The sequence below is a fragment of the Arvicanthis niloticus genome, chromosome 24, assembly GCF_011762505.2.
Source record: "Arvicanthis niloticus isolate mArvNil1 chromosome 24, mArvNil1.pat.X, whole genome shotgun sequence".
NCBI classification, from domain to species: domain Eukaryota; kingdom Metazoa; phylum Chordata; class Mammalia; order Rodentia; family Muridae; genus Arvicanthis; species Arvicanthis niloticus.
The window spans coordinates 11,672,696-11,686,139 of NC_133432.1; the positions used below are offsets into that span (position 1 = coordinate 11,672,696).

Consider the following 13,444-nt stretch of genomic DNA (forward strand, 5'->3'; position numbering starts at 1 on the left):
TTATGGCACATACTGTAGTTTATTGTTGATCAGACATTGTTGGACAGAACCTCCCAACAGGTGGACAGATGGACGTCAAGCTGGAGTTCTCTTTCCTCCCCTTCTGAATCTGTTGAGGAAGGCTGTCTGTGATTTGGACAGGATTCAAACATGGTGGACAGGCATCAAAAACATGGAGACTGATCCCAGGTGGGGCCCTCCCTCACTGGGACAAGGGCCTGCAGCAGAGCTGCACATGCCCCTGACTCCGGAGCCTCCTGGGCAGGTGCTGCTGGGCTCACAGGACCACACTTGCTCACAGCAGGATGCATGTCCAGTTCTCATCCACCTGAGGATGGAGGGAAGGCAGGGCAAGGTCAGAACATCAAGCTTACCCTGCAGTCATCCCTGCACTATGGCAGGAGATTATTGAGATCAGGCCAGCCTGGGCTACACAGCAGAAACCCACATCAAACCCACCACAACAAAAAACAAAAGCTAACCTGCTAGAAAGGTACAGGAACCTCCGTCTGTAATGAAAAGACACAATCATGTCAGGAGCCCGCATTCCTACATAGAAGGGGATGTAAACCAGCCCTGGGGTGGGTACCGTGACTGGACACCTGGAGCTCCTCAGAAAGGGGGCCAGCACATTTCCAGGTTGGAAAGATATCCATCAGGACACCTTTATGGCTATGTCCTGTACGGGTACATATGGTTCCTCCTACAGTCCCCTTTTTCAGTAACAGATCTGCCAAATCGGAGACGTGGCCTTGCCACCTCTCTGCTGCAGGACAGCACTACAGGCCACTGTTCCCACAGCTGCCTCCCTCCAGGTCCCCTCTCACTTCCTTCCTGACCTCCTGAGGTTTCTCTCCCACAACCCTGCAGCCGTGTTCATCCCCACCCTGAGGTCACACATGACATCATCCGTTCCCTAGTGTCAGGCAGACCCTGCCCCAGGAGGGGAAAGGTCCAAGTGCAGGTCCCTTTGTGTCTCTGTGGCTGTGACACAGCCCCACTGGGTCCCATTGGTCACATGACAATGAGACGGGGAAGACAGGCTCCTTCACGGACCTGACAGTGTCTTCAGAGTCCACGGGATCCCAGCCCTGCTGCTCCTTAGCTGTGCTTCACTGAGTCACTGGCCTCAGTTCTGAATCTCTTTACGCTCTCTCCATGTGTGTCAGCATATTGTGTATATGTGTCAGTGTTTGGTGTGAGTGTGTGTTTGTGTGTAAGTGTGAGTGTTTGAGTTTGTGTAAATGTGAGTGCATGTGCGTTAGTGTGTTTTGTGTGAGTTTCTGTGATTGTGTGTGCGTACATGTCCACATGTGTAGCAGCACAGAGATGAAGGCCACAGGACAACTTGGTGGATTTGTGTTTTCTCCTTCTACCATATGAGATCTAGGGATCAAACCCAGGTCTTCAGTGTGGGCAGGGCCTTTACCCACTGAGCCATGTTGCCAGCCCCTAGTAATACTGAATGGTGCTAAAATGGCTGTAAAACAAAACAAGCAGCTGGCCTCCATGGGGTTTTGGGGACCTTTTGTAAAAGACTATGACTCAGTGAGAATATTCTCCAAATAGATGGAGTGACCAAAGCTGTGTGCAAGGGGTCAGGATTATGACAGGGTCTCACCGGAACAACCCAGGAGCACACGAGGGAACCACTCCTGTTCCTAAAGCATGGGTACTGAAGCCAGGTGGCAGCCTCTCCTGCTAGTCGTCGCCAGCCCTCTGAGTTCGAACCTGCAATGTTTCCTGTTGGGTCAGCCAGGTCCAGGATCACAGGCCTGCAGAGCAACATTAAGAGAGGGAATTGAGCAGCTGGCCAGTGCCTCATATATCACTGCACAAGGATGGGGGAGGAGCCCAGCACAGCATCTCTATCCAAAGTTTGTCCTTTGTCCCTGCCCCACAGCAAACAGTGAGTAGAGGGATCCTTGGGTATGACCTGGAAGGCCTGGGTTCGAATCCTCTACCCTTTAGTAGCTGTGTGTCCTGGGGCAGCTCCCTCAGGCTCTCTGATCTGTGAGCTGGGGAGAATTGGACCAGCCAGTCTCATGGGAAAACTGAACACAACATAGGATGAAGACATGTCACTCCCTAGGGTGACATAGTACTCTATTATATACAGCTTCCCAACCCCTATGACTTAGATTAATGCTGGAATATTTCAGTTCTCACTCCACACACTTCCCTTCCTTTGCTGCTTGATCTGGACAATGTCAGAGCCTTGGTCTCCTCATGCAAACAGGAGAGCCCACCTGTGCCTCCCTCCCGGGGCTATAGGGCTTCATGTCAATTGTCAATCAAGTGACTGCAGGAAAGTGCTCAGTACAGGAGACACTTCACTGACACAGAGCTCCCACCTCCCCCTTTCCACACAAGTGCAGCTGGCACTGATGTGGAGCAGAGCCATGCAGGGCAGACTACCTGGCTTTTCTGAGCTGTGTGTGCAGGTATTTGGAGACATCCTGGTGTTGAAAGTCATAATACTTTGTCCAGTAGATTCGAAGCTGTGTGTACTTGGTGACCAGTTCCAAGACAGTCCGGAAGCCTTGGGCTGTGTTGAACTCGGTGACATTACTCCCACGCTCCCAGACATAGACTGTGAGCAGCTCCAAGGCGTACTGTGGGGGGAGCGGGTTCCCCAGCTTCTCCTTACACTGAGAAGAGAAAGGCAATGAGAAAAAGGGGGAGAAATCTAAGGATTGAAGTGACACATGTGTCTCAGGTTCCCTTGTTTCTGTTTGTCTTCTGTTGATAATTTGGGTCCCCAAAGCTGGTTGCCCCAGTGAGGAGAGAGTCTACACTTAGACACTAGCTGTGTGACCCTCCCCCTGCCCACCTGTTAATTGTGATCGGTCAATAAAGATGCCACCAGTCAATAGCAGGGTAGACATAGGTGGGGTTTAGGTTTCATGGGCTTGGAGGAGAGGGAAGAACATTGAGGAGGGAAAGGAGGCCTCAATTGTTTAAGAGTCGAGAGAGTTTGGCCCTGAGGGCTGACCAGTTGGAGCTAAGGACAGTCCAGATGAAAGAGATAGCAAGTGATAGGTTGGCTTATGGATAGGAAAGCAGATTCTAACAGCATGGAGGGCAGGCAGCTGCCCAGCTACTGTGCCGAGTAAAGCTCATTAAAAGTATACGGGCTGTCAGTGTGTCTTTCATCCAGGAGCTCAATAACCAAAGGCAGGCTTGAAACCCCTGGCCAGGATTTAAATAATTTCCACAACACACATGAATGACAAATTAGATGCAGCTGCAGACTGAGTTAGTTGACGGAACACAAGGCAAAAAAAAAAAAAAAAAAAAAAAAAAAAAAAAAAAAAAAAAAAAAAAAACCTCATGACAAGCATGGAAAGTCCTCCCTCCTCCCCAAGTCCTCCCTTCTCCCTGCGTCCTCCCTCCTCCCCGAGTCCTCCCTCCGAGTCCTCTTCTGTCCCTTCTCCATCCTTCAGTGTCTCTGTCCCTTGATGTCTTTCTTCAGTTCTCAAATTTCTCTCATTCACTTCCTATCTCCTGGGCCCTCAGAGCCTATGACAGATGCCTTACCAGTTGGTACCAGTGCTTGACCAGGCGGATGAGACTCTTCACCTTGGTTGGGCGCTGCTTCAGGAAGTTCCGCTGGAGCTCCGTGAAGCAGGTAGAGAACTCGCCCTCCTTTCTCAGGGAGGTACATTCCGAGATGAGACTGGCGTAGATTTTGGGATCAGGCTTGCTGGAGATGCTAACATGGCCTGTAAAGGAGGTTTCATTCATTTTAACATCTCAGCCCTTCTATGAGGTTCTTCAGTCTCTCTGAGGTGACAAGGTCAATGGTTATGGGGTTCATCGAACAGGCAGAGATTTTCCACAGCAGGGATAAGTCCACATTTACCCATCTGCCCCACTCCTCAGGACCGCACACACGCTGTGCACTACAAAGTCTGTGTCACCAACAGGTCCCTAGTCCAGTGCCTTCCTCACAGGTCTGGAGAGAGTGGTGGCAGGAACCAGTACACTGTGGTGACACACAAGGCAGCTACATGGTCATCAGATAATAGCCAATCATGTCTGGTTCCAGTATCTTCTGCATGGTTCTTGCCAACTGTGTGTACTCCTGCTTGTGTCAAAGTTTACTGTGGAGCAGTCTGCTGCATTTGTGCATCATGTCTCATGCTGGCAGAGTCTCTACCCCATTTTGTGTATGGATTGCATACACTAAGGTGTCTCCCCAGACGCCAGGTTTTCACTGCATGATTTTCGGTAGTACGTGTGTGTGTGTGTGTGTGTGTGTGTGTGTGTGTCCTACCAGTACACTTGTACACTTGATGGGCAGCAGGCTACAGAATAGATGTGTGTATAGGTGTGTGTGCACACATGACTAGACTGGGCAGGCAGCAGTCTGTGCCTTAAGTGTGTGCACGTGTGTGCCATGCAGCAGGCTACACCATCAGGCTGTGAGGTTGGCACGGGGCAAAGTCACTCACGGTTGGAGCTGGGACAAGCCAGTCACTCGGTGACCAGGGAGGTCTCTCCCTCGTGGGCTTATTTTCAGTTTCAGGGTCTAGATTACAATACGGCTCATGGCCTGTGTCACCTTGTGTAGGGCTAGGGCTGTGGTCCTCTCTTTGGCTGTCGCCCACACCACCATTCCCACCATTCTGTGGTGGAGCTGCCTCCCCACTGGAGAGCTGCTGAGGCTGAGGAAGTCCATGACCCAGACAGGTTTCTGGGGGAGCCCCCTCCCGGCTCATTTCTGGGTCAACCCCACTGAGCCCCCTCCTCTGAGCAAGGTTCTAAGCCTCTTGCAATTTCCCACAGCAGACTGTCCTAGTGCTATTCCCAGGCCTGCCCTCTCAGTCCCTGCTGCCTGAGACTCTGGACTGTTTTCATCTCTCTCCTAAGCCAAGGGCTAGTGGCCTTGTCTCTAAGGTGATAGCAGCAGTTCACATAGTGGCCAAAAGGGGGTGCTGTGTCCCCCGAATGTAAAGGCTCAAGTATTCTGCAAGTTCCCCAAGGCCCCACTGTACTCTCAGAGGTGTTCCCTGAGTTTGGGCAGTTTGTAATTTTGGAGACACAGTGTGTGTCAGGACTGGTATAAGACTGTTGCAGGATATTTGATCAAACTGTGAACCCTGAGATTGAGCTGTTTATTGGAAAAACCTGGTTTTAGTTGTGGTGTGGCTCAGCCTTTGCACACACCTTTAATCCAGGAGCTTTCTGCTTAAAAATTGCAAACAGGATTAAATAAAGTTAAGTATAGATCAAGAGGCAGAGCAAGCAGCCAGTTGACAGGAACTGAACATGGGATTATTAAGAAAAAACCATAGAGCATAAGAGAGAGTCAAAAGGAGGGATAGACAGACCCATAGGAAGTAGAAGGGAGTTTGAAAGAGGTTTTTTGAGATGGCATGAGAGAGGGGATGCAATCTGGAACACTCTGGGTGAGGAGGAAGATCAGCTGGGTGCTTTCTCTGCCTCCCTGAGCTTTTACCACAGCATCTGGCTTGTAAGTCTTCATTGGTAAAATTGAATAATTGAGATTTTCATCAAAACTCAGGATGAGATCTTTTAATGTGTAATGACATGTGTAGGCATGTGGGTGGTTGGGACAGTGGTGGCTGCATCTGCAGATTTACCAAGGGGACAGAGCTCCACTGAGAGGATCTGCATCCTGCACAAACCCTCCTCAGACACCCCAGGTCTCTGCCAGCTCTGAAGTTCCCATTCTTTGGGAGAAGACTCATGAGTTTGTTATTTTCAGTGACATCTACACTGTCTCAGGTTTAGGAAGACACAATGCACAGCCAGCCATGAATAGGACTGGTATGTTAAGGGAGCATCTAGTGTGACTCCTCCCCTAACTGAGCCAGCTCACCACTTGATGTCCTTCTGGGATGGATTCTCTCTCCCCACAATCAAATTTCTAAAATCCCTCCTCCCCAGCTCAGCTTTAAAGAGATACTCTCTTGAGGTGAATTTCTCAACTATTAAGAGTTTTCAGTTCAGGGATGGAAGGCGTGGGCTGGGGAGACGGCTCAGTCAGTAACATGCTTGGCTCACAAGCTTGAGGACCCATGTAGAGATCCCAGGGATCAGGGAAAAGGCCAGTGTTGGTGGTGTAGGATGTAATCCCAGAGCTGAGAAGGGGGAGGGAGACTCGAAGGTCCCTGGGGCTCTGCCCAGCCAGTCAGGCTCACATGTGAATTCTGAACCAGGGAGACACAAGGTCTCAAAAAGATGGGTGACTCTTGAAATGTGTTAGCCATGGCTCAGAATCACACCCACACACAAGAGAACACCTACAAAACACACATGCACACATACACACATACACACACATACACACACCCACACACAAGAGAACCTATGAAACACACACATAAGCATATATACATACACACACATACAGACATACACATGCACACACACATACACACACATAGACACATACATACACATACAGATTCATATACACAAACATACACATACATACACACATACATACACATACACACATACACACATACACACACACAAGAGAACACCTGTGAAACACACACACACACAGGTGGAACTAGAAGGGAGGATGAAGGCATGCAGAAGGATGAGCTGAGGCTCTCCGGCAGGCTGACTTACCCAGGACATCAAAGGCTGGAAGCACATCAAACTCCACCTCTTGATGAAGGTGAGGGGCACTCAGCTTGAAGCTCAGAGACCGGGCGTTGGGCAAAAATGAACTCTGGACCTCAAACTTGACTCTAAAATGTCTCTCACGCTGGACCTCATACAGCTGATTCTTAATCTCTGTGATGAACTCTCCCCGACGGTTTAACTGATCCTCAAAGCTGGTGAGATTGTTAAGGAACACCACCAGGTCAGCATCTGACTTTCCCTTGAGCATGGTGCCTTTGCCTGAGGAGCCACCCTGAAAGACAAGGATGAGAATGACAAGGGACAGGGAGAGCCATGCTGGGCAGTCCAGATGCTGGACAACATAGGAATCCAGCACTGAGGGGGATGGATGGATGGATGGATGGATGGATGGATGGATGGATAGAGCAAGCTGCCACATATGCAGTGGAATAGTAGTCAGCCCTGAAGAGTGACATCAGGATCCATGCAGGAAAATAGAGGGTTCTGGATCTCCTCATGGTACAGAAGGTAAACCAGACTCTGAAGGACAGACATCCATGTTTATCTGTGGAGTCTATATCTGTGCGTGTGTGTGTGTGTGTGTGTGTGTGTGTGTGAGAGAGAGAGAGAGAGAGAGAGAGAGAGAGAGAGAGAGAGAGAGAGAGAGAAGGGGAAGTGTGCATGGGAGTGGGGGAGGGGAGGGATCTAAAGGAAATGAGTCAGGAATAGTACTGGGTGACACTATAGAACAGTGTAATATGGAATAGCACATAGAATCATAGAGCAACTGAAAAGTAATTAAAAAGTGATCAACATCTAGAAAACAATTATTTTAAAAAGAAGAATTTCCACTGAGAAGAGCCTCCCTAAATCAAATGCTGAGAATCATCACTAACACACGTGAGCACCAGCCACTGTTGAGAGGGGGCATTACACATTGTCACATGTGCAGATGGAGAGGGGGGTCAGTCGTCAAATGTGCCAGCTGTTCCTACGGATGACCCAAGTAGGCCAGTTCACAGCCGCCTATGTAACCTCAGCTCTAAGGGATCGGACACCCACTCTTTGATCTTAAGAGAACCTGCAGTAATGCATACAGAACCCCCTCTCACAACTAAAAATATAAAAATACAATCAAGAAAAAACTTGATTTCTGCAGCCTTCACAGAACCTGAGAGTTAGGTGCCATCATCATGAAATTCGATTTGACAGACCCAGAACTGAGCCCAGAGAGGGTACATCAATCCAGTCACACAGCAGGAGGGTCCTGTTCTGTCCTCTGTGTCACATTTGCCATCCCGGCTCGTGGACTGAGAACACTGGGCATATAGAGAAGGTAGTTATGTTCCCCAATATCATACAGAGCTGCAAAGGTTTAATCCTCTGACTTGCCACTCTCCAGCAATGCTTTGCTGATCTAGGCCTCAGTTTCCCTGACTCTGAAATGGGCGTGGCCTGGGAGTGGGGAACATAAACTGTAGCTGAGGCTCCTTCTCCAAATCAGATGTGGGGTCCAGGATGGGAGTGGGACAAAACCCACCACCCAGCTGTGATCAGAGTTGAGGAGGAGGGATCAGAGATACAGCCTGGCTTTTGAGAGTCCCCTCCCACCCCATCTCGGTCAGCTCAGGCTGAGGGGGGCTCACCTTCACCACCTTGGAGACCCTCACTGGGTGGGCAGCACCTTGGAAGCATCTCTCCTTCAGGAAATCACACAGGATATTGATGGCTAATTTGACATCAGCACCAAAGGTGGTGTCTGGAAGGAGGTGATCCTCTATGAACTTGTCCAGCTCCGAGGCTGGGATGCTCTTGAGTTCTTTTTCCATGATAGGTCCAGGTCCGGAGCTTTTACATTTGCAACCTGCAAGTCCTGGAGTATTCAGCCTGACTTTACTAGGAACAAGATTTTCAGTTTCCATTTCCCAGAAAGGGCGTGGCTATGCATATCAGTCAGGTCCAGGCAGTCAATGACTTCAGAGCTTCCTACCAAGTACCTCCAAGCCAGAGCTTTCTTAGGACTCTGGGAAGAATGCATAAGGAAACTGATCTGGTTTTCTCAGGATTTCTTCTGGAAAAAGCTGTTACACAGCATGTTTTAAGAGCAATCTGTACACTTAGGAGAAGAAAGGAAACCCAGTCAGAAAACTGCAGAAGGCTGGTGGCTCCTGAGGTCGGCTTCCAGCTCCTGCAAACCTTTTAGGCAGAACTGCATGTTATTTTCTTTTTAAAAACAGCACTTTAACAGGCTTTGTTTTTTCCTTTACCACTGGACTTGCAGTTCTAGGATTACAGAAACTTCTTACAGAAAGCTCAGCCTTCCCAGAAGCCCCCTCTCCTACTCTGGTCCTACAATTTCCCCTGTGGTGCTGGGGGGCAGGGTGAGGGTGAGGGCTAACCCAGGGCATTCCCAAGGGTGAAGTAAAAGTAAAGGCTGTACCACCAAGCTGGGGACAGGACAGGTCAACATTGGATAGTACAGTGAGCTGTCTTTCATGGCCACAGCAAGGTTGACAGCCAGTCTTTGGGTGGCGAAGGTCTCAGATGAACAGTCATGGGGCCACAAACCAAGGCAGCACCAAAACAGTTTGACACCCTCTAACCCCCTGCCTCTGTCTCCTTATCTCTCGTTTAGAGTTTTTTTTTTTTTTTTTTTTTTTTTTTTTTTTTTTTTTTTTTTTTTTTTTTCATGGTTGTTGTGGTCTTACTTTGAGGCTAAGGCTGGACTTGAACTCATGATTCCTCCAGGTTGGTCCCCTCAGTGCTGGTGTTACAGGGTGGCCACTGTGCCTAGCTGTGCAGTGGATTGCCTTGGTGCTGTTTGTATTCTGACGCTAATTCTGCCCCAGATGAGGAGCAGATCACATACTCAGGTGGTTCCATGTGAACATCCTCCCCACTTTAACTGGTCAGAATAAAGGCTACACGTTTTAGAGAAGAGAGAGATAGAGGAAAGAGGAGGGGAAGGTGAGCCAGGAGATGGAGAGAGGAGAAGACGGAGCACAACGACACGACCTGGAGAAGCCACAAGTAGCAAGGTATCTTATAGCTGGGGAATAGAGCAGTGTAATGGTATATCTGCCCAATCTTGGATGTGCTTCTTATAAATGTTACAACTGAGTTGTGTGTTCTTTGCATGGCCATACTGGGGCTGGAGATTTACTGATACAAATCTGGCTGGCATTAAATATTAAGGGTGTCTGGTGGTTCCCATTTACAATGATTTAGGTGGGCAGGAAAGGGGGCAAAACCACAGAGCAGTTGCTGGAGGTCTGCAGACCAGCCACCTGGATAGATAGCCTGTGGAATGGAGCAATACCTCCAGGCTTTCTCTGGAAGGACCGGCTTGAACAGCTAAGAAAGTCAACCTTGGGAACCAGGGCCAGACAGCCATTTTCTGTATCAGGAGAAATGAGCAGCTACTGATCCCAGAACCTAGCTGGACCAGCCTGGGATTTTTAAAATTACACTCAACAATGTCTTGTGCTATGTGTGTTAACTTAACTACCTAAGGCAAAATGTCACCACGAGGGCTCAGGCAGCTGAGACAGACAGTGCTATGCTAAACTGTTGTCATTCAGCAAGATTATAGGTTTATTGCATATGTGCTTCTGTAAATATACAGATAAAGCCCCATAAGAGGGTGAGGAATTTTTTTCCATAGAAAATCAATACCGTGGGACTGGAGACTCTGCACTAAGAGCACTGGGGACACTGAGGTCCACAGCAGTGCAGGAAAATAACTGTGTGCAATCTGTGACCAACGATGACTTTAGAACTTAGTTGTCTGTGTGAGGATGAGATGTGGACCACTGAAGTTAATCACAATGCACCGAATCAAACTCAAAATTAATTTATTGTCTCTTCTTCCTTCCCTAATTTCCTTCTTTCAATATTTCATTCTTTTTTTTTCTTCCTATTAACTGGATCTTATTATACATCTAGCCTGGAATTCACAGAACTCTAAGTATCTCCGGGTCCCAACATTTGGTATAACACACACACACACACACACACACACACACACACACAGTCACCACAATTCACACAGACCTAATGGCTCCATAGGTCAGTGTGCTGGCCCAGCATCTTGTGAATACACAGCTACATTAACCACAAAAGACCCACGTGTGCTCTGTCTGCTTAGGCTGATGCTCACTGAGAAGGCAGCAAACTGCTCAAGGCCACCAGCTTCCAAGCCTTGCTCCTGTCCCCACACCCTACTCCTGACCCAGTGTCCTCTCTCAATCTCTGTGAGGGGGAGGGGTGGGTCTCCAAGACCCCAGCCCTTCAGTTCTCTCTGTAGCAGCCCTGAGGTCCAGGAGCCCAAACACCCATAAGTGTTACAGGATACAGATCCCTGGACCACCGAACCCTTCACACTCTGCCTGGTGCTCTATCTGAGCCTTTGGTGGACATGGTAATGCTGACCTATGATTCCAGTCTTGCCCTGTCTGACACACCTGCAGATCCACAGACAGGGTTTTAATAGACCATGGCCATGGGGCTCCTGCCAAGCTGGGGACCCATCATGTCCTCACTAAGACTCCCATGTACGACTTCTCTCTTCTTCCAGCCCCTTTGGTACTCAACACTGGACACTAGCTTCCAATTGGACCAATCCCCGCTCATCTTGGGCCTGGTTCTCCCCTTCAGGTCTGGCATGTAGTGGCTCCCTCATGCCAAGAAGGAAGACACAGACCACAGTTCCCCTCCTCCCATTCCTGACTTCCTCTCCAACAGGACACAGGTGACACCCAGGGACCTCCAGAGGAGCCCTGGAACCACATCATTTGTCCCAGACCCTGCTCTCCCCTTCAGGTCTGGCTTGTACCTACAATCTCAAGCCCCAAAGGGTAACACTGACTGTCCTTGTGCCTGGCATGGTCCTGCTTGTGTCTTGATGACATCTGGACACCACTGGCAAAGAAAGGCAGAACCCGGGACATTCAGCACACCTGGGTTCCACATTGGTCATAAAAATAGTCAGTCCTGAGGCATTTGGCATCCTCTCATGATGGGCTCAGTGCACAGAGTGTGGTGGGAGGGCAGAGACCGAGAAGGACAGTGCCAGCCAGCAGAAAGCACAGGTGGAGGCAGAGTCTTGATTGTGACACTGGAAAGGACCCACCTGCTGATGTCTGGACTTGGGGTTTCTCACCCAGAGCCTCTCAGCTCTTAAAACCCTGTTGTCACTTTGCCACAGGCAAAAGCACACAGTTTGTCCCTGCAGCCACATGGGGTGGACCAGGCACTTTTGTCTTCTCAGTGACTCTGGGTCTGTCTCCCACGCACAATCTGCTTCTCTTGTTTCTGTTTCTTCTGGTTTTTGTTGCCACCTCTGGGTCTTTGCAGAGTCTGTTCCCAGCACCTTGCATGCTGTTCCACTTCTGCAATTGGCTGGAGGCCTTGAGTTCTTCTGTCCTAGGCTAAGAGGTCACTGGCTCAGGGAACAACTCAGGAGCCCTTTCCAGGGTCCCAGGTAGAGTCAGCTGCCTTGCCACCCCTCCCATAGATAGAGTCTTATAAACTGAACTTCCTGAGAAAGGGGAGGAAGAACAAGAAGGAAAGCCACGTGGGTGTTAAAGACTCTACAAGGCTGAATAACTAATTAGAACTTAGTGATGGAGAGTTGGAATGTTGCAGAGCCAGAGCCGAATTATCAATTATCTTGGGCTGTCTTCAGCACTGTTAACAGGCTCTCATTGCCCACCATTGTGTCTTACCCAGCAGGGAACCCTGCCAATAAAGCCTGGCCTGGCCAGATCTGCCCATGGGTTCACTGGGGGGAGGATGTTATGGGGAATGACTGGAAAGATTCTCACTGGATTTGAGGACCACTCACTGGAGGCCACTCCAACCTGGTACTGCATATCTGGTGGGGAGCCCATTGCTGGGCAATCACAGGCCCCAGGGATGAACCTACCACAGCGATTTGGATAAGTGGACAGAAAGTCAGACTGCTCCTTACATCTTTATACTCGATATTATGTAGGCATCCCACCTGTAAAGTACCTGCTTCTCAGAGGACTCTAGCTTGAGTCTAGTTGGCATTAAACCAGGCAGGAGAGAGTCAGTTTCCCTTAGGGTGTGGTCGCTGGCAGGTTTCCTGCATCCGGTGATTTAGTCATTAAGAGAGTCACACTAAATCGAGCTGGGGGTGTTACATGGGAGGAGACAGAGGATTAATTTGATTGGGATATATTGAATGTATATTAGGATAATTTCAAAAAATATTTTACAAAATATCCAGGAGGATACTTAATTCCACTATATTTTGCCTTTCAAGAGACACTAACACATCTGCAGACCTGGTCAGTTTCACACAGGTGGCTCCTGGGGATATCATGTCCCCAGCAGCGGCTGGATGTGTGGCCAAGAGGGCAAATCCGGGTCTTAGACCCTGTGACCTGGACACTCTGGCTCAGTCAGACTTGCCATGGATGTTGGCCTCGTTGGGATGAGTGACCCTTGATCAGATGCACAGGAGAGCAGGGAAGCAGTATAGATCAGCTGGGCACAGTGACACACTATAATGCCAGCAACCGGGGCTGAGGCAGGAGGATAGCTGTAAGTAGACTGACTAACACCCTATAACAGAGGTCCTGCATCATAAACAACAACAACAAGGGTCACTGAGGTAGCTCAGAGGATGCTCAGGTGTTTGTCACAAAGACTGTTGGCCTGAGTTTGGTCTCTGGGACCCACGTGGTGGAAGGAGAGAGAGCTGACTCCTACAAGTTGTCCTCTGACGTCACTCACTCACACACATGAAATAAATGAAATAGAATATTTAAAGCATAATTAGTCTGGCCCTCCCCAGATCTGCTCAGGACCC

At 49.2% G+C, this 13,444-nt stretch overlaps 1 protein-coding gene across 1 annotated transcript; it reads right to left on the bottom strand.

The window, feature by feature from the left end:
* LOC143437694 (2'-5'-oligoadenylate synthase 1A-like) lies at positions 1 to 8,540 on the bottom strand. The gene is made up of 7 exons (XM_076922651.1): positions 8,253 to 8,540; positions 6,610 to 6,898; positions 3,541 to 3,725; positions 2,419 to 2,651; positions 1,622 to 1,775; positions 483 to 509; positions 1 to 328 (listed from the first exon to the last, which is right to left on the bottom strand). The coding sequence occupies exons 1-6, from the start codon at positions 8,526 to 8,528 to the stop codon at positions 486 to 488; spliced, it is 1,161 nt and encodes a 386-aa protein (XP_076778766.1). The 5' UTR covers positions 8,529 to 8,540; the 3' UTR covers positions 1 to 328; positions 483 to 485.
* Between the last annotated feature and the right edge of the window lie 4,904 nt (positions 8,541 to 13,444).